Raw genomic sequence first — 25333 nt, forward strand, 5'->3', positions numbered from 1 at the left:
TCACGATGGGACAGCCCACCCCGGGGCCGGGCCCTCCGAGCTCCGCCCACCGGCGGGCGTGGGGCGCAGGCGGGCGTGCGCCAGCGCCGAGGGCCCAGGGGCCGCGGGATTCTCCGGGGGCGGTGGGAAGAGAGGGCTCATCAGTGACCTGGACTTGGGTCCTGTAAACCGGAGGAGGCTCTCTACGGGTGTGGGGGAGGAGCAGAGGAGTCCATCCCTCGGGAGGGGAGGAAGAGGACGGGGGACAGATTCCCATGGAGGAAGACGGGCTCCCCTTGGGCGACGAGGTGGGGCGGATCCCTGGGGGAGCATTAAGCAGGTTTCTACCCGGGAAGCGTTCAACCCGAGAGGGAGGAAGGGCGGCAGTTCTGCGGGGGAGGCGCTAGGGCCAGTCCCCTCGGGAGGAGGCGCGTTCCAGGCAGGGGCGGGGTCCTCGAAGTGACGCAGGGGAGGAGGTGACAATTCTGCCCAGGTCTGGCTTCGAGAACTCAAGCTGGGGCAAGGAGAAATATAGGTTGGGGGACAGGCCGCCAGATGGCGCTCTTCGGCCAGGCTGGAACTGCAGTCCCTTAGGAACTGGCGTTGGAGAGGCCCCCGGACCCCACTGCTGTGAAGGGTCAGACTGGGAAGAAGTCCTAGTTCTGAAATCTTTTTATTTAATGCCAATCTCTCCTTTCTTCTCTCCAACCCTTGTATCCTCAAGACCTCTCAGTCCGCATGGATCTTTCCTGCCTCTAGTCAGGCAGGTAGGTAGGTCAAAAGTCTAACATTTGGGAGAAGGGGTGGAGAACTCTATTAACCAAGCTCACCCAGGGGCGGAGTTGAAAACGGGCTCAGGAGACCTGACTCTAAGGCCAAAGACTGATACTTTGACATACTAAATGTCTTGCATAAAATCTGGCCCAACTGGAGAGAAGGGCCCTCCCCCGGGGTGTCAGTGTTTGGACAGTCTCAGGTGGACTTTAGACCAGACTCATCCAAACTCCAGCTCTCCTGGTTCTTTACACTGGCCGCTGGCCATGTGAGTGCTCTGTGGGGCCTGACAGTGAGAAAGACTTGTTCCCATCCCCAACACTTCCCTGGGGGAGAAGGAGGAGAGGTCCCTGTGACTCAGGAAATAGTAGTGGGAGTGGGGCTTCTCAGGTTTCTTTGGACTTGATCATTATTAAAGAGAAAAAAAAAACAATAGTGGAGATAGAGGGGAACAAAGACAGAAATTAGAAGCTGGCAGACTGGCAAAGCCGAAAAAAGACAACAGCAGAATAAAAGAAAATGTGTTTTCCATTGATATTTCTGGGGAAGAGACTTAGGAAAATCTTTTGTCTTCCAGATGCTCTACCTCTGAACATCCTGCCATGCAAGTGCCCCTTTTCCTCTTGCACCCAAACCAAAATAGTTTGACATGTGATCAAGACTTGTCCCAGTGAGAGTGCGGCAGCCCAGACTTAACTAAGTGTGGTCCTCACCTTCCAGCCTCTCCCCTGTCATTTCATCGTGTTCAGCCTTCACCAGAGCTGATCAGCTTCTGGCCTCCTCCTTTTGGTCTTTTTCCATTACCTTGTGTCTGCTACCTACTGCCTTTAGGTGCCTAGAGCTCTTTTTCTTCCTTCCAAAACTTAAGAATCTAATATCAGTCATTCTTACCTTTGCATGATTTGATTTGTTTTCTTTTGGGGGGGGGTAATTAGGTTTGTTTGTTTGTGTTTTACATAGAGGTACTGGGGATTGAACCCAAGACCTTGTGCATGCTAAGCACCTAAGTGCATACTCTACCACTGAGTTATACCCTCCCCACCCTTTGCATGACTTTAAATCAGTTACCCCTCCTGGGAGTATTTACAACTATGAGAAAAAACTCCAAACCTGGGCTTTGTCTCAGGTTAAAAAGAAATCCTTGAACAGATGGGGATGAAGGAAGAGATACCAGAGCTCATTTTCAGATTCCACAGTGACTTAACATATAGGCAGCCATCCACTCCAGGAACTGAAAGGATGTAATTTTACAAGTAACTTTTCTGTCCCCTAAACCAGGGTTTGTGTCTGTCTTCCTCCTCTGTCACTTTCCTTTCCTTTCCTTTCCCTTCCCACCTTCCCTCACTGTCTCCCTCTCTCCCTGCCTTCCCCTCTCCCCTCCACCCCTACTTCCTTCCTACCTTTCTTACATCTCTGTCCAGTGAACACCGATGAACAGAAATTCCTCAGTCACCGAGTGTCCTGTAGATTGTAAGATGTAGGAGGGTGGGTGGCCCTGCCGGGGGTGAGGCTGGACTCAAGGAGGATAAGGACTGTTGGGAAGAAAGAGAAACAATGGTTCTTATATTCACTGCTTCATCTGATGGAGCCAAAGTCAGGAGGTCCTTGAGAGAGCAGAGCTGGGCCAGAAAAGGAGCCCTTGTTAGATGTGAGGTCACACATGGGGAACAATCCCAGGGCAGTTGGCAACTGGACCAGAGCGAGGATGGGGCGATGATGTGGGAGTTAGGGGAGACTGGATTCCAGCCTAAGCCAACATGAATAGGTGTGACTGAGTGTGTGTGCGTATCTGTGCAAGTGTATTGGGGGAGGGACGTAAACCCTGACAATTAGCACTACTTTGCCCCAGGTAAAGAGAATGAGTTGTACAGTGGACACAGATCAGAGTGAGATTGAACAGTGACTCAGAAACATTGTTTTGTTTTTAATTAATTAATTTTTAAGCTTTTTTGGGGAGAGATAGGTAATTAGGTTTATTTATTTATTTATCTATTTATTTAATGGCGGTACTAGGGATTGAACCCAGGACTTTGTGCATGCTAAGCACACGCTCTACCACTGAGCTATACCTTCTTCCACCAGGAACAGTGTTTTAAAACCCACCTTTTCGGTTTGTTTTTATATCCACATCTACTCAACAAGTATTTATTTACTGTGTCAGGTACTTTCCCCCACTATGGAGATACAGTGATACAGAGAAAAATAAACCAGGGTGGAAGGGGCACAGAGGAACAGGCAAGCAGCTGGGCGGTGGTGGTTGCTTTTTAGGGTGACTAGGGAGGCTTCACTGATAAGGTGATATTTAAGCAGAGACCAGAACCAGGTGAGGGATAGCTGGGGTGAGGGCATTCTGGGCAGAGGAAAAAGCAAGTGCAAAGGCCCTGAGGCAGAAGTATGCTTAACGTATTCAAGGAACAACAAAGAAGCCAATATGCCTAGACTGATGTGAATGAAGAGCAGTAGTGAGAGACAAGGTCACAGAGCAAGAAGGAAGCCAGATCCTGTGGGATTTTGTATAACTTACAAGAGGACCACTCTGGCTGTTGTGTGAAGAATAGACCGTTGGGGGACAGCTGAAACAGAAAGGCCTTTTAGCATGCTGTACCCATAATCCAGATGAGACTTGATGGTGGCTTAGAGTAGGTTAAAACAGTGGAGGGGAGAGACATGGTCAGATTCTATGTATATTTTGAAGATGGAGTTAACAATTTGCTGATGGGTGGATGCAGTTCAAGGGAGAAGACTCTAGAATGGCTCCAGGGTTTTCTGACCTGGGCAACTGAATGAGAAACCAATGACCATTCTGCTTCCCAAACTGTACTGAGTACCTGCGGGACTAGTGTGAGACTACATGGCAATTGTGTCCGGCTGGACGACCGTGACCCTGCTACTGCACGGGGTAACTGGACAGTCTTATGTTTAGAAGCTAGCCACCCAAAGCAGGAGGACAACAGGAATAAATGAATTCTGTGCCTAGTTCCACCATAAGATATTAGCTATTAGGCCCTCCTGGGTAAACTTGCTAATGTTAATTGTGGCCATTAGCATTAGGGTTTTGAATCTTAAGAACTTCCTGTTGGGGGGAGGGTATAGCTCAGTAGTAGAGTGACTGTTTAGCATGCACTAGGTCCTGGGTTCAATTCCCAGTACCTCCACTAGTAAATAAGTAAATAAACCTAATTACCTACCCCCCAAAAAAAATTAAAAAGAAGAAAATATATATATATTAAAAAAGGAAAAAAAAAGAATTTTTTGTTGTCCCTTGATCATTTCAAGACTTCCAGAAGGAGGCAGGATGTCTGGCGATTAACATGGACCTTAAGGATGGAGGTTTGTGCTACCTCTGTGGTGTCGATAAATATTTACTGAGCTCCTACTATGCGCCAGGTATAGTGCAAGGTTCTGGGGATGAAAAGACAAGTAAGACATGGTCTCTGCCCAAGAGCATTCCCAGCCCAGAGGGAGGCATCGAATCAATGAAAATCCTGTGATGAAGGCCACCATAGAAAGATGTATATTAAAAGGGCAAAAGTGGGAGGGAGTGGCTTGGGGTGGGGTGGGGCTGGGGAGCCAGGACAGTATTGTAGATGGAAGGTGTGATTAAGGCAGAGGCACAGAGGTAGGCTCCCTCCCTTTGCAAGGAACTATGAGGAGTAAAAAAAATGCTGAAGCAAAACTTACGAGGGAACTGTGGTGAGAGCTGAGGCTACAGAGGTAAAGAGGGACCAGAGGAGCAAGGGTTGTGTTTGCTTCTGGACTTGATCCTACAGGCCTGGGGAAGCTATCAGAAGGTTTTATGGAGGGAAATGACAACAATCCATTTGTATTTTAGAGAGAAAGGAAGTTTATGCATTTCAGCAAACATTTTTGAGCTTCTACAATATGCCAGGTTATGGGGGTAGGTGCTGAAGATACAAAAATTTTAAATCGTGATTGACAACCCGAAGTAATTAAGCTTAAAATCAGTGAGTGATGCTGACCCCTGAAGCCGAGGCAGGACTGGGCCTGGAGAAAGAGGAGGCAGTCAAGAGTCTTTAGCAAGTGAAATGTGAAGGATCTGGGAGGGAAAGAAGAGATGGCGTCTCGGATGACCCCTTGGCAGGACTGAATAGGTGGAGGACAGGACCTTTAACTGAAATAGAAAAACGAGAAGAGTTTCTGTTGGAATGTGTGTGGGGTTGAGGTACTGTGGAGGGTCCAGGGAGAGAAGATAGGAGGGAAGTGGAGCCATGACTCCTGCTCAGGAGAGAAGCCAGCACTAGAGGTAGGGGTTGGAGAGTCATCGGTGTTTGAGGTGTGTGTTGGCAGTGGGATCTGAACCCTGAGGGTTCATGGTGGAGTAACATACGGAGTCTGGAGAGTGAGAAAAGGACCCCTGAGACCTGAGCCACCTGGAACAGCCATTGCCTCCTTCTGGTTATTAAGTCCTCCCTCCCTCCCCCAGCCTTTTACCCTCTGGGCAAAAGAAGCCTCCAGCTGTCAGTGCTGGTCCCCTCTCCCCTCGCCTTTCCATTTCACTTTCCTCTCCTCTAGGTCAGCCACATAGTCTGTTTAATCTGTGAAAATGTGGAAATCCTCAACAAACATGCACCTGTGGTAACGTATGTGATAACGGTGGCCCAGGGGATCTTCCAACACGGCAGCCAAAGATGCTCTGGACTTTCTATGTACAGAACACTGAGGATGGAGATGGGAGACGAGGCAGAAAAAGAAGAGGCAGTTTAGGGCCAAGGTCTGCAGTGATGTGGTCCAATATGAGAGCCACTAGGCCCAGGTGGCTATTTAAATTTAATTTAAATTGGGGGGGAGGGTATAGCTCAGCAGTAGAGTGCATGCTTTAGCGTGCACAAGGTGCTGGATTCAATCCCCTAAACCTCCACTAAAAAATAAAATAAAATACAAAAGTAATTAAAAAATACATAAAGAAACCTAATTACCCCCCCCCCAAAAAAACAAGAGGGGAGGACATGGCTCAAGCACTACAAGCATATGCTTAGCATGCATGAGATCTTGGGTTCAGTCCCCAGTGCCTCCTCTAAAATTAAATAAGTAAACCTAATTACCTCCCCCCGCCGAAAAAATAACAAAAATAATTTAAAAAACCCCAAAACATAAATTTAATAAAACCAAATGCAACAAAAAATGCAGTTCCTCTGTTGTACTAGCCACATTTCAAGTGTTCAGTAACCACATGTGGCTAGAGGTCACTGTATTGGAAACTGCAGATATAGAACATTCCCATTGTCACAGAAAATTTTATTGGACAGAGTCAGGAAGCATCTATAAATGTCATTTTCCTTCTGGACTTTTTTGAAGGCCTGCAAAGACTTTTTTGAAAAGAATGGGGGAGGGGAAGTTGGATGAAGGTAGTCAAAAGGTATAAACCTCTAATTATAAGATAAATAAATACTAGGATATAACATACAACATGGTAAGTATAATTAACACTGCTGTATGTTATATATGAAAGTTAAGAAAGTAAATCCTAAGAGTTCTTATCACAGGGAAAAAAATTACTTTTCTATTTAATTTTTTATCTGTATGAGATGACAGCTGTTCACTAAACATCATGGCAGTCATTTCATGATGTATATAAGTCAAATCATTATAGTGTATACCTTAAACTTATACAGTGCTGTATGTCAATTATATCTCAATAAAAGTGGAATTAAAAAAAGAAAAGTGTGCACAAGGAGGAGAAAGTGGAAGGAGGGCAATGGAGGGTCGGGCAATAGTAAACTTAGAGTGTAAAAGTGAAGGAGGGGGAGGGTATAGCTCATGCTGAGCATGCAGGAGGTCCAGGGTTTAATCCCCAGTCCCGCCATTAAAAAAAAAAAAAAAGTGGAGAAGGTCATGAAGGACAGCACAGAGCATAAGAAAAGCCAATCCAAGAATCTGGATGGGAGGGATGATGGTAAAACCAATTATTTTTGCTGAGGTGAAAGTTCATGAGGCAGTAGGAAAGCCATAGAATTTGGCTTGTGATGTTGATACCGTAAAAGACAGACAGTGACCACCAGGATGTTAATAGTTATTGAGAAGAGCCCAAGTGAGAGAGAGGCCAGCCGTATCCGGTGTTCCTTCAGCCTGCTCAAGGGAAAAAGGCTGAGAGGGCTCTGAGACTGAGTCCAAAACAGGGTGTCAGGGCTAGGAAGTCAATGATTTATTGAGCTCTTCCTCTTGGGTGCCTAGCCTTGGGCTAGGTATTGGGCCTAGGGGACGGAGACAGCAGTCAGGGAGGGGAGCAAGGGAGGCAGTTGGAGTTGAGAACAAGGGATAAGGATCTGCAATCAGCAGAGATCAGGGAGGCACTCCAGAAAAGGAGTCCCCTGGAGATGGGACAGGGTGCTGTCCAGGGGAAGAGAGTGCTGGATACCTGTCCCTTCCCAGGTTGTACTTTGACCGAGCTCTCCTGTCTCTTCCTGGAGGGCAGGGACCACGTCTTCTTCATTCAGCTTTGTGTGTCCGCCACACAGCACAGTGCCCAGCACCTGGAGGGAGCGCGATAAAAGTGTTGAAGTGCAAGAGCTCAAGCTTGCTATAGAGGCCAAAAGAGAACAGAGGGTTGTAGTTTAAGTCTACATAGATGTAAGTAGACTAAGATGCTGAGCACAGCTTGATGGGGTGTGTTGTTGACTAATGTGCCTTCGTGTTGTTGTAAAGATGATTTCTTCAGTGACGCTCCTGGGGGTAATAACATACTCAAAACAAACATAGTCAAAGTTAGGCTGGGTGAGGTCTTTCTCTAGGAGTCCATCGCCTCTCAACTCTCCAGGGACCTGAGTTCTGAAAAGGTTAAAAAAAACAAAGTCAAAATGAAGAATAGCCAACAAGGTCATTGGGAATAGGATGGGAGTAAGTAGACAGGGAGGTGTGGGGAGCCAGGTTTCGGTCCTCCCATCATTGAATGACAGACAAGTAGAACTTCCTTAGCATTTCACCTCTCAGATAAATAGGCAAACTGAGAAACACCAGGGAGCTGCAAAAGGGGAAGACTTCACTTCAGAATGAGATGGGAAGAGTAAGAATTGAACATCTTCTGCACAGTAGGGAAAGAAACTGCTAGGATGTCAGGCCGGAAGTCATAGTTCCCAGGGGGCTCAGGCCTCCCTTGTTCTCACGTGGCCTCCCTTTTCTCACCTCCAGAAAAAGTGTAAGAAGCACAGGTTTCTCCATTCAACCAGCGGAAAATTCTCAGTTGAACTGTGGAGTAACAGAACTCTAGGGGGAAGCGAGCCTCCACAAGGCCTCGGAAATCACTGTCTGGAAGGGAGAGCACACAGGCTGGCATCCTTTCGAACCCTTGGTCCCAGAAGCCCGGCGGCCACCCCCAAGGACTGCGGAGGATGGACGGTGGGCTTTCAGCATCTCACTCGCTCCAAATTCACGCTAATTGTCACGTCTAGGTTTCTTCTCAAGAAGCCAAGACTTCAGGAGGCTGGTCTGATGTCTAACCAGACAGGGAAGGTTCAGGGGTGCTTCTCCCACGCAGGAAGGGAATCAGATCCAGGCCTCCTGCTTCCTAGATCTCTTTCCTTTGGTCCCTGTGGACCCTAGTGTCCAAACTCTCAGATTCTCAAGGCTTTCCCTTGGGCCTTGGGGCAGGATTCCCATTCTCTGCCTCTCTATCTCCCTGGAATTTTCCACTGCAGCTGCCTCCGCTCCCAGACACCCCTCCCTGGGCAAAATTCCCGGCTCCCTCCGCCTCCCCTTCCCTAATCACACCTCATTTCCACCCCCGGCCTTGAGGCCCAGCCCACAGTCCGGCCCACAGTCCACAGTAACCCCGGTGGTCCCAGTTAGAGAAATGGGAGGCCAGACCCTATGGAAGGGTGAAAGGGAGGGTCCCATACACTCTCCTGGGTGGGGAGAAAGGACAGTGGAGGGGCTGGTCCCCTGTGGGGCTGGAGTGGGGGGAGTGGCCCTCCTCAAATCCCCATATAAGGCAGGGCAAGCAGTTAGGCTCCTGGATTGGCTGATTCAAATGAGCATTCCACCTGGCAACAGGGTTTCTATTGGCTCTCGGGAAAAATAGGAGGAAGGTGGATGGAGGTTGTTGGTGGCGGTGATTGGAGGGGGGAGGGGAGTGGAGGTGACCGGAGTGGGGGGCGGTTACCAGGGCAACAGGGTAAGAGCCCAGCAGGGTGTCCGAGACAGCAGGCGGGGCTGGGAGGTGGAGAAGGGGGAAGAGGAAAGGAGGGTGGGAGGGAGAGGAAAGAGACTGGCGGGGAGGGAACGAGACAGGGAGACTGGATGGGGGGGGGGGGGTAAAGGAGGGGGGAGAGGGAGAGAAATGTAGCAAGAGAGTACAGAGATAGAGAGGGTCAGAGATCGCTAAAGGCATCAGCGAGTGTGTCAGAGAAACAGAGACAGGAAGATGGAAAGATCTCAGAGAAAGATGGACAGAGTTCAGCAAGGAAAAACCTGGGTGGGGTTCCAAGATTTTTGAGGAGCCGGAGACTGAGAAACTGAGAGAAGAGTCAGAAAGAGAAATTGGGAAGTGTGTACACCAAGGGACCAAAAGACAGTGTCTTTAAGCACTCAAAGCCTACATGGTGATGACTGATCAGCTATGTCTTTTTTAAGAAAATGAAAATTTAAAAAATGATAGACAAAATATAGGAGTGCACACACATCAAAGATATCTTTTTTCAAACTCTAGCCTTCCACCCATTCCACCTTCCTGACCTTTGATACACACCCCAGCTCCTGTCCCGTCCTGAAACTCCAAGCTTCTCAAAATGACCCAAAGACACTGAGACCAACCGAGGGTGAGGAGCTGAGAGTGAGTGGAACAGTGTGGGCTGGAACCTCCTGCAAAGGAGGCAGATATAATCCAGGAAGGCTGGAGAAGATGGCAGCAGAAGAAAGAGAAATGCCAAGAGAGGGAAAATGTGGAAAATAAGGATCTTAAGAGGAGTTGAGGAAAATCAGCTAATGACACAGGGCCAAGTGACAGGCTCAGATGAGACAAGAACAGAGTGGTCCGGGAGAGAGGGAAGGCGATCAGAGATGGAAGGCAGAGGAGGGCAAGTGAGAAGTGGAGAAGCGGGGACAGAAGAGAGATGTGAGATTAGAAGTGGATGAGGAGGGATGAAGAGAAATTGAAGGACCAGGCAAAGAAAAGTGAGGTGAGATGGACAAACAGGAAAGGTGGAAGATGGAAGAGAAGACAGGAGATTAGAGGGCCTCTGACTTCCCTCAGACCCAGAAGAGGTCACAAATGTCAGCCTCGGGGAGGATGGGACGTCGGCTGCCCTTTTTGCTCTCCCATCCCCTCCCAAGGCCACCCAGAGAACGTAGATGCAGGAAGAGAGGGGAAATCCAGCGAGATGTGGAAGTAGCTCCCGACCTCTTCCTTCTCTCTAAGCTTTTGGTTTCTCAAATACCTGCCGGCCTTTCCATCTGCTTCCCCCCACCCCATCACTTGGCAAAATCTCAGGGCTTTTAACGAGGGGGGGGGGGTGTCAGTCGGATCTTGGCCATCCCTCCAGTCCGCCCCCAAAAGACAGACTCCTCATACGCAGGCAGTAGGTCTGGATTCGGAAAGGTCCCTCCCCGCACGAACCCCACCCCTTCCCACCTCCTCGCCCCACTCCTTTCTCCGCGACCGTCAGTCTCTCCATTTCCCCCTCCTGGTCTAGTCCTCCCTCCCGCCTCTCGCGCGCTCCCTCCCCTCGCTTTCATCCTCCTATCCCCACCTCTCCAACCTCCGCTTTCATCCCCCTCCCCTCTCTTCTCCTCCCCGCTCCCGCCTGCCCCACCCCTGGGAAGCCCCTCCCGTCGGGCAGCGCCGCTTTATAAGCGGGTTCCCTGCCCGGGGGCGGCAGCGGCTGGTCGGCGGCAGCTCTGCGGGTGCGGGGGCGGCGAGCCCAGGACTGAGCGATCGCGGCCGGAGCGCGCCGGCCTCCGCCCGCACCGCCCTTCCGCCCGCCCTCCGGACGGCCGCAGCCCTGCGGGTCTCTGCTCCAGACCCACCCCCGCCCCACCCCGCGCGCCTCTGCCGCCTCTTCCAGAGCCCCAGCTTGCCGAGCGGCCGCCGCTGCCGCTGCCGTCGCCGCCGCCGTCACCGCGCCAGGTTCCGGCCGCGGCCACCCTCCGCCGTCCAGGGCCCCTCCGTCCCGGCCCCGGGACCCCGGCTCCCCGCCAGTCCCGGCCCCGGCCCCGACACCATGTCGGAGAAGAGCGTGGAGGCAGCGGCCGAGTTGAGCGCCAAGGTATGGGCGGGGCCGGCGGCGGCCCGGCCCCCGCGCGCCCCCCGGGCTCCGCGCGGTCGTGCGCCCCAGGCCGCCCCCGACGGCCCCATGCTGCTGCCTAGGCGCGGGGTCCCGGCGGATCCCGCTCCGCCCTCCCCCCAGCGCCCCAGCCTGGCGCTGCCTACCCGCTCCGCGCGGCTCGCGCCAGCGCCCTCTAGCTTCCCAAGTGCCGCGCGCCCGGCTCCCGGCCTGGCCTCTCCGGCCCCGCGCCGTCCCCACCCCTCTCCGGCCCCGGCTCGTGCGCCTCCACCCCGGCCGGTGCCCGTCGGAGCTCTGCGCGTCTCATCTACCGTGCCCCCCTTCCCCGCGCCCCTCTCCGGCCATCCTGACCTCACCTTTCCTCCGCTAAGCGGTTTGAGAACCTCCAGTGTAAACAGAATTCTCCCGGGAGGCTGCTCCTCTCGGGCTCCTCCCCTCAAGGCCTGACCGTCTCTTGCTGCTCTTCTCCGACAGCTACTGCCTCAGTTTTCTCCTTCTCTCCTTTCCTTCCATCTACATCCATTCCTTCCTCCTCTGGCCTTCAGCTTTCTTTTCTCTCTATATCCCTCCTCCAGAGTCTCCCTCCAACCCCCGACTTAAAGATCCTTGAATTCCTATAAATCAGAAGGGGGCCGGGAATAGCCTTCGAAAAAGCTGAGGCTCAACATTGCATGGCATTACATCGCGCCGCCCTTCCCTGGCCCCATCCCTTCGCCCTTGCCTCTCTTCCATCCTTCCTCTAATTTCCCCAGGGAACCTTGTGAGTGTCGCTTGGGGAAATTAATTCGGCCAGGATCTGGGGGCTGGGAGCCCGACCTTGGGTGGGGGCGGTTGCTGAGGAGGTCACAGAGGTCTCCCGGAGCCGGTGAAGAGAAAGGGAACCAATGGGATTCAAGGCAGTGGGAGAGAGGGGCTACGAATGAGATCGGACAAGGTGTGCCGAGCGGCCCTCCGGTGGGCTGTGCGGTGGCATGTGACTTCACTGAGTAGGTGTCTTTGTATGTCTGAAATCCAGCGAGTGTGTGGGACTGCCCGTGTCAGTTACATGTGTGCATGTGGAGACGTAGCTGTTCTGGAGCCATGTTGCCGCTTTGTGAAGGCCGAGTGGCTCCGCTGTGCTCTTGTGCTGTCTCAAGAGTGTGTGCCCGGATGCCCAAATACTGGGCCATGTGTCTCCGGATCGCGTGGGCGCCCCTCTGTAACTGTGTGTGAATCGGTGTCAGCTTGTGTCAGTGTCTGTGCCTGTGCTGAGTAATTGAGGCCAAAGAGCTGCTTAACACAAGACCTAGGTCACATACCCTCCTGGCAAAGGGATCATGGGAGGACAGTGACCAGGAGGACACAACGGGACAGGGGAGGAGAGGGCCCGGCCCCTTGGACTTTGGTCTTCGGTAGTCTCCCTCCCTCCATCAGCCTGCATGGGAAACTCAGACCAGGGCCACACAGACTTGGTGCTGGGGCCCCCAGAGAGAAGCTGACGACCCCCTGGCTCTCCAGACCCAGGATGTAGAGAAAGCCCACCAGGTAATAGAAATGCCCTACTGAGCATGTGGCAAAGAAAAAAAAATGAGAACAGCAAAGTGGCAAGAAGCAACCTGAGCTGGAGTGACAGGGGCAAGGGTTCTGCACTCCCCATAAAGAGAGAAAGGAGTTGGGTGTCCCTCCAGACACCAACCCACTCTCTTAGCCCCAACCCTGTTCCAGAAAGGACACACCCTCCCAGGGTGATCCACTCACCCAGAAAACTTCCATCCACATGGAATCAGATACACACCAACACCAGATCCGATCTGATCACACAGAGACACCATAGTGTCGCTCAGTGCCTGCCAAGGGGTAGGGTGGAGAGAGGACTGGAATCTAAATTGGAAGGGCTGCTGTGGTGTCCCAAGAGAGGGGACTCTTGTGAGAACCTCTCTGGGCCACATCAGAACCAGATGTCAAAGATGTGCTTGCTGGGGTCCTGGGAAGAGAGAGGGGCCGAGTAGAGGGAGAGGACTCTAGACAGGTACCATTCCCCCTACTTTCCCGTCCTACCCACACAGGCCTTGTCTGTCTCTCTTGGTCTACCATGTCCCACACTCTTGCCCTTCCAGGTTTCCTTTAACCTACTTCCCCTACATCCCCCTGGAAATCCTACCCTTCTGCCACACCAGTGCACACACCACACCAATGCACTCACCGCGCTGGTGCACGCGCCGCCATGCCCTTGCGCACACCACGGGTGGTCGGGAGGAGGAAGAAGCTTCTTGCACTGTTTTGGGGTGGGAGTGGGCAGAAGTGAGAGGGGGCCGTTGGGAATCAGGCTAGGGGGCTCCTATTCCTGTAGTGTTTGGCCAAGTAGGAGCCTGAGGATTAGGGGGGCACACAGAGAAACAAAAGCATTCGAAGCTGGGGGGAATGCCCAGGAGAGAGTACTCAGGAAAAGGCCCCAGAGGTAGACAAAAGGCAGAGCAGGGCAGGCAGTGGGAGGGGGCAGGCGAAGAAGGCGGAGGGACCTCTAGAGGGGGTGGGGCGTCAGGACTGCGAGCAGATGGAGGGGATTTGCTTTGCTGAGCTGAACCCTTCAGCCGGTGAGGCTAGGCTGAACTTGGTGGGGGTGGTGAGCAGTTACCTTGGCTGCCTCTTCCCTGGCTTCATCACTTTGCCCCCTCCCTCGAGTCTTGCGGAAGGTACCTGGTCTCAACCTTTTTGTGGCCTGAGGTGTCTCTCAGCCACCCTGCCCACCTTCTCCATTTCACAGTCCTCTAAGCTCACTGCAGAGGGAGAACCGGGGCTGGAGGGCCTTAAGGGCTGCAGATCATTTGTGGTGAGAGAAAGGTGACCTCTCTCTCTCTTGTAGGACTTGAAGGAGAAGAAAGAGAAGGTGGAGGAGAAGGCAAGCCGGAAAGAACGAAAGAAAGAAGTGGTGGAGGTGCGGAAGGGTCACCTGCCCGCTGAGCCCCCAGCTGCCTTCCTGGGGGCCCCGCCTTTTCCTGACCCCGCCCACCCCGTCGCCCCGCCCTCGGGGCCCTCCCAGGCCCCTTGCCATTGGTGGGGATGGTGGGCGGAGGCACAGGGCCAGCCTGACCACTCCCTCTTCTGGTCCCCACAGGAGGAGGAGAACGGGGCTGAGGAGGAGGAAGAAGAAACTGCTGAGGACGGAGAGGAGGAGGATGAAGGGGACGAGGAAGGTGGGGAGGGGCCGGGGAGGCTGGGCTCCAAGGAACAGGCAGGGTGGGTTTGAAGATCTGCAGCTGGGCTTCGGGCGACCACAGGGGGGTCTCTGCCGGAGCTTCCTGCCCTTCCCCAATGACCCATTTCTGGCTCCTCAGATGAGGAAGAAGAAGAAGATGACGACGAAGGGCCCGCGCTGAAGAGAGCTGCTGAAGAGGAGGTTTGGGCTGGGTTGTGGGCTGAGGGGCTGTCAGGGATGCAGCAGGGCCGGGAGCCCTTTGGATTCAGACCGGATCCTGCTGGCGCCGGGGCGGGGGCTGGAGCGGGACTGGGGGCGGTCCCTCTCCAGTTTGACAGCTACCCCAGCTCTTTTCCTCTCCACAGGATGAAGCGGATCCCAAGCGGCAGAAGACAGAAAATGGGGCGTCGGCATGAGCCCCGTGCCAGTGGGCTGGGGGTGGGAGGCCCCTCCGGGGCCTGGAGGTGGGGGTGGGGACAGCCGAGTGCAGCCACTCTTCACCTGTCTCCCTGCTCTGGGCCCTGCGCCAGAGCTGCCGCCCTCCCTCTCCCCAGCCTTCTCCTGCCGCCTCTCCATACACTGCCCCCTCCATCCTCACTGCCATCTTCCACCTCCTGACCTGCTCCATCTGAGCTCTCCAGCTGGTCCCCAGTTGCCCCCTCCCTCTCCCTTCTCCCTTCCTCCATCCTGTCAGCCAATCCTACTCTCCTCCAGCCAATCTCACCCTCCTCGGCAGCCTCTCCTTCCTGTCCTCTGCATCCCAGCCTCACATCCTGCCCATCCCTACCCTGCCTGATCCCTGGGTCTCCCTCAGACGCCCTCCTCTCAGACAGCGCCAGGCCGGGGTGGGGCCAGGGTTGGGGCCGAGCCCCACAGCTGCCCCCCTCCCCTCCCCTTTTTGTATAATTTAATAAAGAAACGGTCGCGCTTCTGTTTTTAACCTGTCTCCTGCTTTCCCGGTGCAGAGTAAGTAGGGTGGCCAAGGGCACATGCTGTCAGGGCCCCTCCCTTCTATAAAAAAGCAGCAGTACCCTCCTACCACCCACCACTTGAGAAGACAAGATTGCACTCTGGGGTGGGCAGGGAGTGTCTTTAAGAGCTGAATCCTGCCCTGGTTTTCCTGGTTTTGGATTATTAGGGCTGCTCCCTCCGGCCATACACACACCCTTCCCTGCTAGCAGGCACCAGGCTAGACACTGCTGAGCCCAGTGGAAAGCTACCAGCTCTATTGTGCTGAACCAGGCAAAGAAACAGCGTCAGAAACAGGAAGTCCCGCCCCTGAAGTGGGAGAAGGCTGGAGGCCTGGGTCTCAGCCTCCTTGGATGTTGTGAGAGTTGCCTGGTACTGAGAAAGTGAGCTCCTGGGGAGGCAGGGAGAACTCCAGGGCCTCCTGTGGCTCCAGGCCTGCTGTGTTCTGCCTGCTTAGGCTGGGTAGATCGCAGAGCAAGAGCTTTCCTGGCAGTCTCAGGCTTCCTAACCTAGTTCTGCCTCACTTTCCCCTGCATTTGGTCTCTGTTGCAAGAATTCTGCATTTCTCCAGATCACCCTTGCCCTCTCAGTTCAGAACCTCTGGATTGGGAGAAGCTGCTGATTACATAGGGGTTTGAACTAGAGAGGGGTGGGTGTGATTCATTGATAACATTCTAACCGAAAGATGAGGAAACACCCAGGGTCAGGACTGCGTGCGCGCGCGCACACACACACACACACACACACACACACACAAACACACACACATCTTTTGTCTTCATACTCCCTGACTTTGGCAAATTATTTAATCTCTGAAGCTGCCCCAGTTTCCTCATCTGTACTATGCGGGATAATATTAGATTTCACGAGTTACTCCATGTAAAAGGTCCACTACAGTGCTCAGCACATAATGAAATCTCAATACAGTGTAGCTATTTACCCTTGGGATGCCCTTCTTCAGACCTACCATTTGTAGGGTCTAGTAAAGCTGGCAGTCATCGGATGGGTGGGGAGGCAGGTGGACCGGGGCAGTGAGGTTCTGGGAAGTTATGGGAATGAGAGAGGAGATGAATACCAAGGAAAGGGCTTGCTAAGAAAGGTGGGGCCTGGGGAGGCAACTCAGAAGTGAGTAAACGGATAGTTCAAGGCAGAAATGGTTTAGAGAGAAGAGCAGACGGTCCCGAGAAAGGGAACAGTCAAGAGGGTGGGGGAGGAGTGGAGGGGGCGGTGGGGACACCCAGGACTGAGGAAATAAACAAGGGGAGCGCCACCACAGGGGTGGAGGGTAAGGCTGCTGGGAATCAGCCCCCTCAGACTTTCCACTGCGAAGCGAAACCGTGAGCCCTGGGGTGTTGGGGGGGGGGGCAACGGGGAGGGGAAGTGGGGAAGGTGGAGGGAAGGCAGAAGGACAGGGGCCAGGGCCCTGGGAGCAGCAGAACAGCCTCCAGCTCAAGACAGCCACTTTGCCTCCACTCTGCTCTCTGCCTGCACCCAGCCCCATTCCCTGGGACCCCCCACCCCACCCCACCCCACTCTAGACCCCACCCTCCCGTTGCCTGATCCAGCTAGCTTTCCTCTAGATTCCAGCCTCTGGTCATTGGTTCCTCCCCTCTCCAGGCCTCCATCCTTCTTTTTCTAGATTCTCTTCCTTCAGCTCCTTCTTTGCAGAACCTCTCTTTCATCCACAGTCCTTCTCCACTTTCTGACCTCTTCCCTCTGGACGGCTGTGTGACCCAGGCCCAAGGGGAGATGCGGGAGGCTCAGTTCCCGGTCTGGCTGCTTCTGCAACTGCTATGGGCGGCTGCAGGTAAGGGGGGGATGGCCCTCTGGGAGGGTTGCCCTCCAGACCCACAGCAAGGGGTCAGTAGGGATCTCTCAATCGCTACACAGATGCCAAATTCTTAGATTAGGTGCCTTTCTTGGGGCAGTCCTTCAGAGCCTCTCTTTAGTTTCCCCCTTGGCAGGGAAGGGGCAGAAACCCAAGGTCTTCCTCAGCCCTGTTTCTCCCTAGGGAAACACTACATCTCTTTCTCTACCTTTAAGTCTCTTGACTCATGGCCCCTCCTCTTGGCCTCTCTTTTCCTCCCCAGTGGAGGCTCCAGACCCTGGGGCAGAGTTCCCGGTGGTGTGGGCCCAGGAGGGGGCTCCTGCCCAACTCCCCTGCAGCCCCACAATCCCCCCCCAGGATCTCAGCCTTCTGCGAACAAGACATGTCACTTGGCAGCATCTACCGGACAGGTATGCATCCCAAACTGGGGCACCAGGACCCCCAAATCCAGCAGCAAAGGCATCTGGACCCACAATCCAAGGCCCAAGCCAGTCCTCCGCGTTCTCCCCTGAGCTGTCAGGCTCTCTGAAGCCAGTGGCTCAGCCTCCCCGGCCGCCCCTGCTGCACTCCTCCGCCAGCCTTTCCTTCGCTGAAGGTCCCCTCACACCTGTGTCCCAGAACATGCCTGGCTCTCCAGTAGTGGATGGTGCTGGCCCTACGGGAGTGAGGGACGAGACGACTAGCGACCCAGAGATCTTCCCTTTGGGTGGGCTTCCTCATCCTCAGAGTGTGGTTGGGCTGCCTCTTCCCCGGGGCTTCCTCCCCCTCGGGTTTCTCAGTCCCATCTCGCTCCGTCCCAGTGGCCCCTCGGCGCCCTCCGCCCGGGGCCCGGGGCCCCGCGTCTACACGGTGCTGAGGCTGGCTCCCGGAGGCCTGCGCATCGGGAGGCAGCCCCTGCAGCCCCGCGTGCAGCTGGAAGAGCGCCGCGTCCAGCGCGGGGACTTCTCGCTGTGGCTGCGCCCGGCCCGACGCGCCGACGCCGGCGAGTACCGCGCCGCGGTGCTCCTCGGGGACCGCGCCCTCGCCTGCCGCCTCCGTCTGCGCGTGGGCCAGGCGGCGGGTAGGTCGGGGCGGGACGAGGGGAGCGGGGCTGGGAGGAGGGCGCCCCATTCCCCGCTGCCCCGGAGGCAGGAAGGGCTGAGCAGAGTCTGTGCTTCAAGGATGCGCCCTAGGCCCTGCTGGAGAACCCCCAGCAGAGGGGCGGAAGGGGGTGGTGAGCCTGCTGGCGGGTGGATGGTGCCCCCAGAGAAGCACGTGTGTTGGGGGGAGGGCCTTGTGGAGAGATTGTATCACCCCTTGAGCTCCCCTTCCCCCACCCACAGCGGGAGTGCCAGGGTGGAGGAGGGGCGGCACCCCTTGGAGAGGAGAGTGCAGGGCTGGAGTGACTCAGTTCAGACATCTGTCTCTCAGGGTAGGGTGGGAGTGGGGGTTGGGTTAGTGGGGAACCTCAAGCAAGACCTGGAGAAGGGGAGAGGGAGACCATGCCAAGTAAACTGGTGGGGGGAGGGGGGTAGGAGGGAAGTAGGCAGGAGACTCCTGGGCATCCATTTTAAGCACCTCCAGGCACTGCGCTGGTTGGGTGGGTGCGCTGGAGGACAGTTGGAAGGGAGAAGACAAAGAGATCTATAGTAAGGTACTTGTTTCCAGGAGCTTCCAGCTTAGGTGGCCTGCTGTGCTGGGAAAGTGGGCCTGATAACCTTCTCTGTCCTTGTGCAGTGACTGCCATGCCCCCAGGGCCTCTCTGGACCTCCAGTTGGGTCATTTTGAACTGCTCCTTCAGCCGCCCTGACTCCCCGGCCTCTGTGCACTGGTTCCGGGGCCGAGGCAGAGTCCCTGTTCAGGAGTCCCCCCATCATCACTTAGCTGGAAACTTCCTCTTCCTGCCCCAAGTCAGCCCCTTGGACTCTGGGGCCTGGGGCTGCATCCTCACCTACAGAGATGGCTTCAATGTCTCCATCACGTACAACCTCACTGTTCTGGGTAACTCCTCCACTCTGCCTTCACACTTGACCACAACCCCTTCCTGCCCCCCATCACCTCCCCCGTACTTATGAGCCCCCAAACCAGCTCTCCGGCAGTGATGCCACCTGTGATTGCAGTGGGCCTCACTGTCCCACCCCTTCCTTTCTCTTTTCCTTTGCAGCCTTTCAGCGCCTTCTCCCCTTCTAGCTTTTCCCTTGGCCATCCAGCCTCACTTGCTAGCCTTTGGTGTCCTGCTGGCCCACCTGCATTCTGGGGTTCTGAGCATCTTCAATGTTTCCATCTTATTCTGCCCCTTAACACTCTTCAGAGATGGACCACCTCTTTCACCCTTCTGCCTCCCTTCCCTGCAGACCCAGCAGTCCAGAGCCTCTGCACATTCCTCTCCACTTTAACTCGGGGTTCCCTCTTCTCTCCAGGTCTGGAGCCCGCAGTCCCTCTGACAGTGTACGCTGGAGCTGGTTCCCAGGTGGAGCTGCCCTGCCACCTGCCTCTAGATGTGGGAACCCAGTCTTCCCTCACTGCCACATGGGCCCTTCCTGGAGGAGGCCCTGACCTCCTGGTGGCTGGAGACCATGGCAACTTTACACTTCGACTGGAGGCTGTGGGCCAGGCCCAGGCTGGGACCTACACCTGCCGTGTCCATCTACAGAGGCAGCAGCTCAGTGCCACTGTCACTTTGGCAGTCATCACAGGTCAGCCCCCGGTGGGAAAGGACAGGGAGGAAAGGCTGGCTGGGCAAAGACTGGGCCAGTCCGCTTCATGATGCCAGGCCATGGGGCGCAGGTTACAGGGGCTGCCCCTTGTACCTCCTCTTTTCTCGCCCCCATATAATGAACTGAAACTGAAAATCTCCCCTGAGTCATTGGATGAACGTCCCACTCTTTTGTAAGGGACTCCCCTGCTCTGAATTGGGGGGAGGGTCTGAGAAGTTAGGAGGAGAGGTGGCAAAAGTTCGAATGGTTCAAAAGAGACGGAGTACATTTTAAGAGTCCTTGTCCACGTTGGGGTCAGGGCTTGGGGTAAAGTTGCAGGAAATGACCTGGATTTGGGAGGAGTTAATAAATCAGTCCCTTAGTCAGCAAATATCTACCGAGTGAGGGCTTTTCAAGACAGTCTAAAACAAGCACAGAAAAAAAACAAACAAACTCAGAAAGTATGTGCTGATTGATCGGTAACTACCACAGCTTGGCTGCCACTGCAGTGCTCGCCTGTGGCCACTAAATGGTAGCACTACATGGTAGGTGCTTAATAATGCATGTTGGTTAAATGAATAAATGACTATGCTAACAAGTAATACATCTCCCAAAGGCCAATGCTGAATTTCCACCTGCTTCCCACATCTCTACCTAGATCTTGTACCCACACCTCAGCCGTTGGGAGCACTTTTTCCCCACAGTACCATCTTTTCCCCACATCCAGTCCCCTTGTGAAGTCTGCTTTCCAGCAGTAACTCCAGTTGTGTCCCACTCCTCCTGAAACCTGGCCTCCTCCTTCCCCGATGTCCCATCAGTCGACAAAGCCTACCAAGTCTTTCTGTCCAAGGTCTTCTCCAGGGTCAGCTGTCTTGAGTCAGTTTTCCACACTATCTGCATGACAGCTCAACGGGAGAGAGACTGTTGCCCCTGTTTTACAGAGAAGGAACTTTCCCAAGGTCACCCTGCTGAGAAGTGCCAGACTTGGGTCTAAACTCAGATGTCTGTGCCACCAAATCTTCAGGGGGCCTGTACACCGACTGTCTCCTCCTGCCCACCCTGCCCCTCACTGCACAGCTTCAAGATGCTGTCTCTAGATCAGTTAGTCTGTTCTCTAGACATTCAGAAAGAGGGATAGAGTTCATGGGTGGGAGGGGGCACACAGGTGCGAGCCACAGCATGGAAGAAGGAAAATGCAAGACATCCTGGGGACCAACTCACCTGACCAATATAGGGGGTTCTGAGCATTCGAGTAGAAAGTCATGTAAAAGAATCTGAAATAGTATTTGTTACGTGATCCGGGCCAGTTTGAATTTGAACAGTCCCCTGAAGGCAGTAGGGAGCCTGGAAAGTTTTGGAGCAGCAGAGTGATCTGACCAGAGCTTTGCCTTGATAAGATTAATTGGGCCATGACCCCGATCTCCTCCCCTCACCCTCACCCAATCAGAGCCCAGGTGAGTCAAGGCGACTGAGACTTGGGAGTTGAACCTATGCTTTCATGTAAAGGGGTCAAGGCCCCCAAAGGTCTCTTCCCTCTGATTTTTTCAGTGACTCCCCAATCCTTTGGGTTACCTGGCAACCTGAGAAAACTGCTTTGTGAGGTGACTCCTGCATCCGGACAAGAGCGGTTCGTGTGGAGCCCACTGGACAAGCGGTCTTGGAGGAGTCTCCCAGGCCCCTGGCTGGTGATGCAGGAGGCCAGACTCCTTTCCCAGCCGTGGCAGTGCCATCTGTACCAGGGGGAGAGGCTGCTCGGGACAGCGGTATACTTCACTGAGCCGTCTGGCCCAGGTCTGAGACCCCACAGCACCATAGCCCCAGCTCCGAGCAGTCATCTCCATCCCACTTCCAGAATCCCTCCCGCCCCATCCCCACTCTCTCCTTTCCAACCAGGGACCTGACTTCTGGCTCTTATCTAGGCCTGATCCACTTCTGCCACTAATTAGCTGAGTGACCCTGGACAAATCCCTTGGACCCCCTGGGTCTCATTGTTCACATCTGTAATGTGGGGGTGTGGCAAGATGTCCTTTCAGCCATGACCCTCTGCCGAATCCAATCCTACACTCTCTCCATAGGTGCCCAACGCTCTGGGAGAGCCCCAGGTGCCCGGAAAACGGGCCACCTCCCTCTCCTCGTCCTTGGTGTCCTCTTCCTGCTCTTTTTGGTGACTGGAGCCTTTAGCTTCCACCTTTGGAGAAGACGGGTGAGCCAGGAACCCCCCTCCCCAGTCCTCAGAGTGCTGACTGGCACCCTTTCCTCAGGAAGATGGGCAAGGTGGACCCCTAGACTTGCCCTTAGAGCCCCTCTCCATGAGCCTCTGCTCTGCAGGGACCCCTCGTGCCTGAAGAACCAGAGGGAGGCTCAGAGGGGCTGAGAGCAGGCCTGGGACCAGGTGGGCAGGGAGGGGTTTCTCCTTCCCTTCTCCCCCTCATCCTCCTACCTCTGCGTCTGTCTTCCCACAGTGGCGACCAAGAAGGTTCTCTGCCTTAGAGCATGGGACTCACCCACCTCAGGCACAGGGCAAGACAGGGGACCTGGAGCCGGAGCCCCAGCCGGAGCCCGAGCTGGAGCCCGAGTCGGAGCCCGAGCCGGAGCCCGAGCCGGAGCAGCCCTGACCGGAGCTGAGCACCCCGTGCACCCGCAGCTCAGTCCAAATAAACTCCCTGTCAGCAGCAAGCCCGAGTCTGGCCGCTTCTTGCCCAGGGAAGATTCTGTCTCTCCCCAGCCCCGGAGGCCTCCCTTCTCGCAGCCCAGTCTCCTGACCTACTTTCCCCAGCCAGTCTCTCATCTGCCGCCTTTCCGTTCCTGGTTCTTCGTGATTTTTCCTTCCTGGTCTCTCTTGCCTGTTGTCTCTCCTGGACAGTCGTTTTTTTCTGGAAGGTCCGACACACCCTCATCCCTCATCCCTCCAGCCCTCTCCTCCGTCCTTCTATCCTTCTGCTCATGTTGCGTGGCTGCCCTGGTTTCTTTACATTTTGTCCCTCTGACCCACCGCACGCTCACCCCACCTCAGCACCGCGCTTCGCCCTCCGGGTGCAGCACACGCGCGCGCGCACACACACACACACATACACACACTGTCTCTCTCAGGGCAGCCCAGCTGGGTCTAGTCCTCCCGGAGGTGGGGTCTCGCAACTTTCCTGGGTGGCAGCCTCCGCCCCACCCCCACGATCCTCAGCCCTGGGCGCCCTGTCTGGTCCCAGACATGAGAGCACACTGCCACCCAGTGGTCTCTGTTTGTCACACAGCACCCGAGGTCACGGGGCGGGCTGGCGCAGCCCGGGGAAAATAGCAGTGAGGGGGCCAGGGGGCCAGGCGGCACAGATGCCCGCGTGCTGGCTCTGCCTTTGTGGCTGCACCCTCCGTGGTCTGCACAGGAGAGCACACTAGCAGCTGTCTCCTGCCCTGTGCTCCCTCCGGGGCAGGGACTGAGCAGCACATCTCCCAGCTGGGGAAGTTTAGGATCCAAGTTTGACACAGGGGAGTCCCAGGAACAGAGGCCCCACACGGGGAGGAAAGCAGCCAGCAAGACTCTGATGGCCGCTGAGGCCCGAGGAGTCAGGAGACCAGGCTTCTGATTCTGGTAGTGCTGATGTGACCAGAGCTAGTCTTTCTGAGCCTCGGTTTACTCACCAATTATATGGGACAATGAAGATAATCCAACCAAACGGGTTGTTGAGAATATACTGGATAATAAAAGGGCTTTGAAAACTGTGACATGTGCTGAACACCCGTTTACGAAAGAGGAACAGGCCTGATCTGGTCGTGGTTGTGCAGGGAATGATGAAGTCCCCCCCCCCCTCTCTCTCCCACCCTTGGAGGGAACATTCATCTGGGCTTCAGCAGAGCATGCACATGCACGCACGCACACACACACACACAGCGCCTCACCCCACCGAGACCCAGCCCTCTGCCTGCAGTGTGTGCAGGGCTCTGGACTTGGGCTGAGGACGCTGTCACCCTGGACAGAAAGGAGAACACGTCACAAGTGGGGGAGCTGGCCTGCAGGAGCAGGAGGCATGTGGTGCACAGACGTGCTGTGGCAAAGGCCCTGCTGCTGTCCCACCAAGCCTGTGTGCGTGGGGGCACAGGCACAAACCATGGAGCTGAGGACCCGCCCCATGGAGACACAATGGCCAGAGATTTGGGGACAGAGGACAGGGAACAGGGAATCTAATTTGTGCAGAGCCCAAGTGGGGAGTGGCGCCCTCTGAAGCCTGAATAATGAACCGTTTAAGGCCATCTGAGTTTCCCAGCCTCAGGAGGGTGGTGGCCCTTGCCTTGTCACAGGCAGGGACGCAGTGGCACAGAAAGGAGCTGGCCAGGGATAGTCACACTGTAAGGTGAGGCCTGAGTTCCCTTTGCGAAGCCACCGGAGCAGCATCCCACCCTGTGCCGTGGGCTTGGGGCGCTGCCGAGGGGACTCCTGGGCTCTGCCCACAGCCCTGCTCTCCACCAGGTTCCAATGGTGCTGGGGTTTCCTGGAAATTTCTGTGGGTGGCGTTTTTCCTCTCTGCTAAGTAACACCCGCTGCCCTTTGGGCTTGTGAGAGGAATTACTGAGGAGTCATTGGCTTTGTGCAGGGACTTCCCCTCGCTCCTGCACAAAGGGGACAGGGAGGGGACAGGCAGAGCGAAGGGCCACCTGTTCCTCCACCCACTAAGGAAGAGGAAAGCAGAGGGCGGAAGGAAGAGGGGGCAGGGGGCTTGTGTATACGGCGCTCCTTTGATTCATCTTACCCTCTTCTCTGTGGGGTCTCTCCTAGCAGGGTGACACATTCCTGCTCCTGCCCCTCTTCTCCCAAGCCCCCTCCCCAACCAGCAAGATAACCTCCAGCCCTTTTCCTGTCTTCTTAGGGCCTTCCAGGGAGCTAGGTTAATTCATCCTGTAACCCCAAGTTTATCTGCAGGGAGCTAGTGGGGGCTGTGGGCAGAATCATCTTAGGCCCTTGTTAAAAAGGAAGGAGGTGTGCTAGTTGTCCACTGACACATAGCAAATCACAAAACTCGTGATTTAAAACAATAAACATATTATCTCACAAGTTCAGGAATCTGGGAGCAGCCTGGCTGAGTAATTCTGGTGCAGGTCTCTTTTAGGGTGGCTGCCAAGATACGGGCCAGGGTTGTAGTCATCGGGAGGCTTGGCTGCGCTGGAGGATCTGGTTCCAAGGAGACTCCCTCAAGTGGCTGCTGGCCTGAGACGTAGTCCCTCCCAACATGGACCTCTTCATAGGGCCGCTCACGACAGAGCAGGTCTTTATAAACTCATCTGGAGAGTGACATTCTATCCCTTCTGTCTGTCCTGTTCTGTTGGTCGCAGAGACCACTCGGTAGGAAGGGATAACACACGGGCGTAAACTGAAGGAGGCAGGGATCATTGAGGGCTGTCTGGCACCATCAGGCCATCAGAGTGGGGAACAGTGCCTGAGAGAGAACTAGGCCAAGAGCGGAAGAGGCCTCTCTGAGTACCTTCACCCCCAGCCCTGCCATGAACCTGACAGCCTCCTCCATGTCTGCCATCCAGAAGTTCTGGAAGCCAAATGAAGTCCAGAGCTTTGCCAAGTCAAGTGTGTCAGGCAAGAGGCCATGCTGTGCTCATTCAGACCTGTGGTCACATTTGCCAGTGTGTCCCCCATCCCTGATTTGGTCTCATCTCCACGGGTCAGGGCAGCCCCAGAAAGCTCCCAGCCCCACCTGCC

The 25333-nt window shown here is 55.0% G+C and overlaps 2 protein-coding genes and 1 long non-coding RNA gene across 3 annotated transcripts; 2 read left to right on the forward strand and 1 right to left on the reverse strand.

The window, feature by feature from the left end:
- Positions 1 to 5917: 5917 nt before the first annotated feature.
- On the reverse strand, positions 5918 to 10384 carry LOC116150369 (uncharacterized). The gene is made up of 2 exons (XR_004134101.2): positions 7894 to 10384; positions 5918 to 7244 (listed from the first exon to the last, which is right to left on the reverse strand). It is a non-coding gene; the product is annotated as an uncharacterized LOC116150369 (long non-coding RNA).
- A 428-nt stretch (positions 10385 to 10812) lies between these two features.
- Positions 10813 to 15103, forward strand: PTMS (parathymosin). The gene is made up of 5 exons (XM_064478988.1): positions 10813 to 10970; positions 13831 to 13902; positions 14083 to 14161; positions 14303 to 14364; positions 14529 to 15103. The coding sequence occupies exons 1-5, from the start codon at positions 10926 to 10928 to the stop codon at positions 14577 to 14579; spliced, it is 309 nt and encodes a 102-aa protein (XP_064335058.1). The 5' UTR covers positions 10813 to 10925; the 3' UTR covers positions 14580 to 15103.
- Positions 15104 to 16541: 1438 nt separating this feature from the next.
- Positions 16542 to 22311, forward strand: LAG3 (lymphocyte activating 3). Its single transcript, XM_031444191.2, has 8 exons — positions 16542 to 16939; positions 17223 to 17370; positions 17761 to 18020; positions 18677 to 18940; positions 19360 to 19635; positions 21184 to 21426; positions 21711 to 21838; positions 22098 to 22311. The coding sequence occupies exons 1-8, from the start codon at positions 16882 to 16884 to the stop codon at positions 22248 to 22250; spliced, it is 1530 nt and encodes a 509-aa protein (XP_031300051.1). The 5' UTR covers positions 16542 to 16881; the 3' UTR covers positions 22251 to 22311.
- The last annotated feature ends 3022 nt before the right edge of the window (positions 22312 to 25333 follow it).

This window comes from Camelus dromedarius, chromosome 25, assembly GCF_036321535.1.
Source record: "Camelus dromedarius isolate mCamDro1 chromosome 25, mCamDro1.pat, whole genome shotgun sequence".
Classification (NCBI taxonomy): domain Eukaryota; kingdom Metazoa; phylum Chordata; class Mammalia; order Artiodactyla; family Camelidae; genus Camelus; species Camelus dromedarius.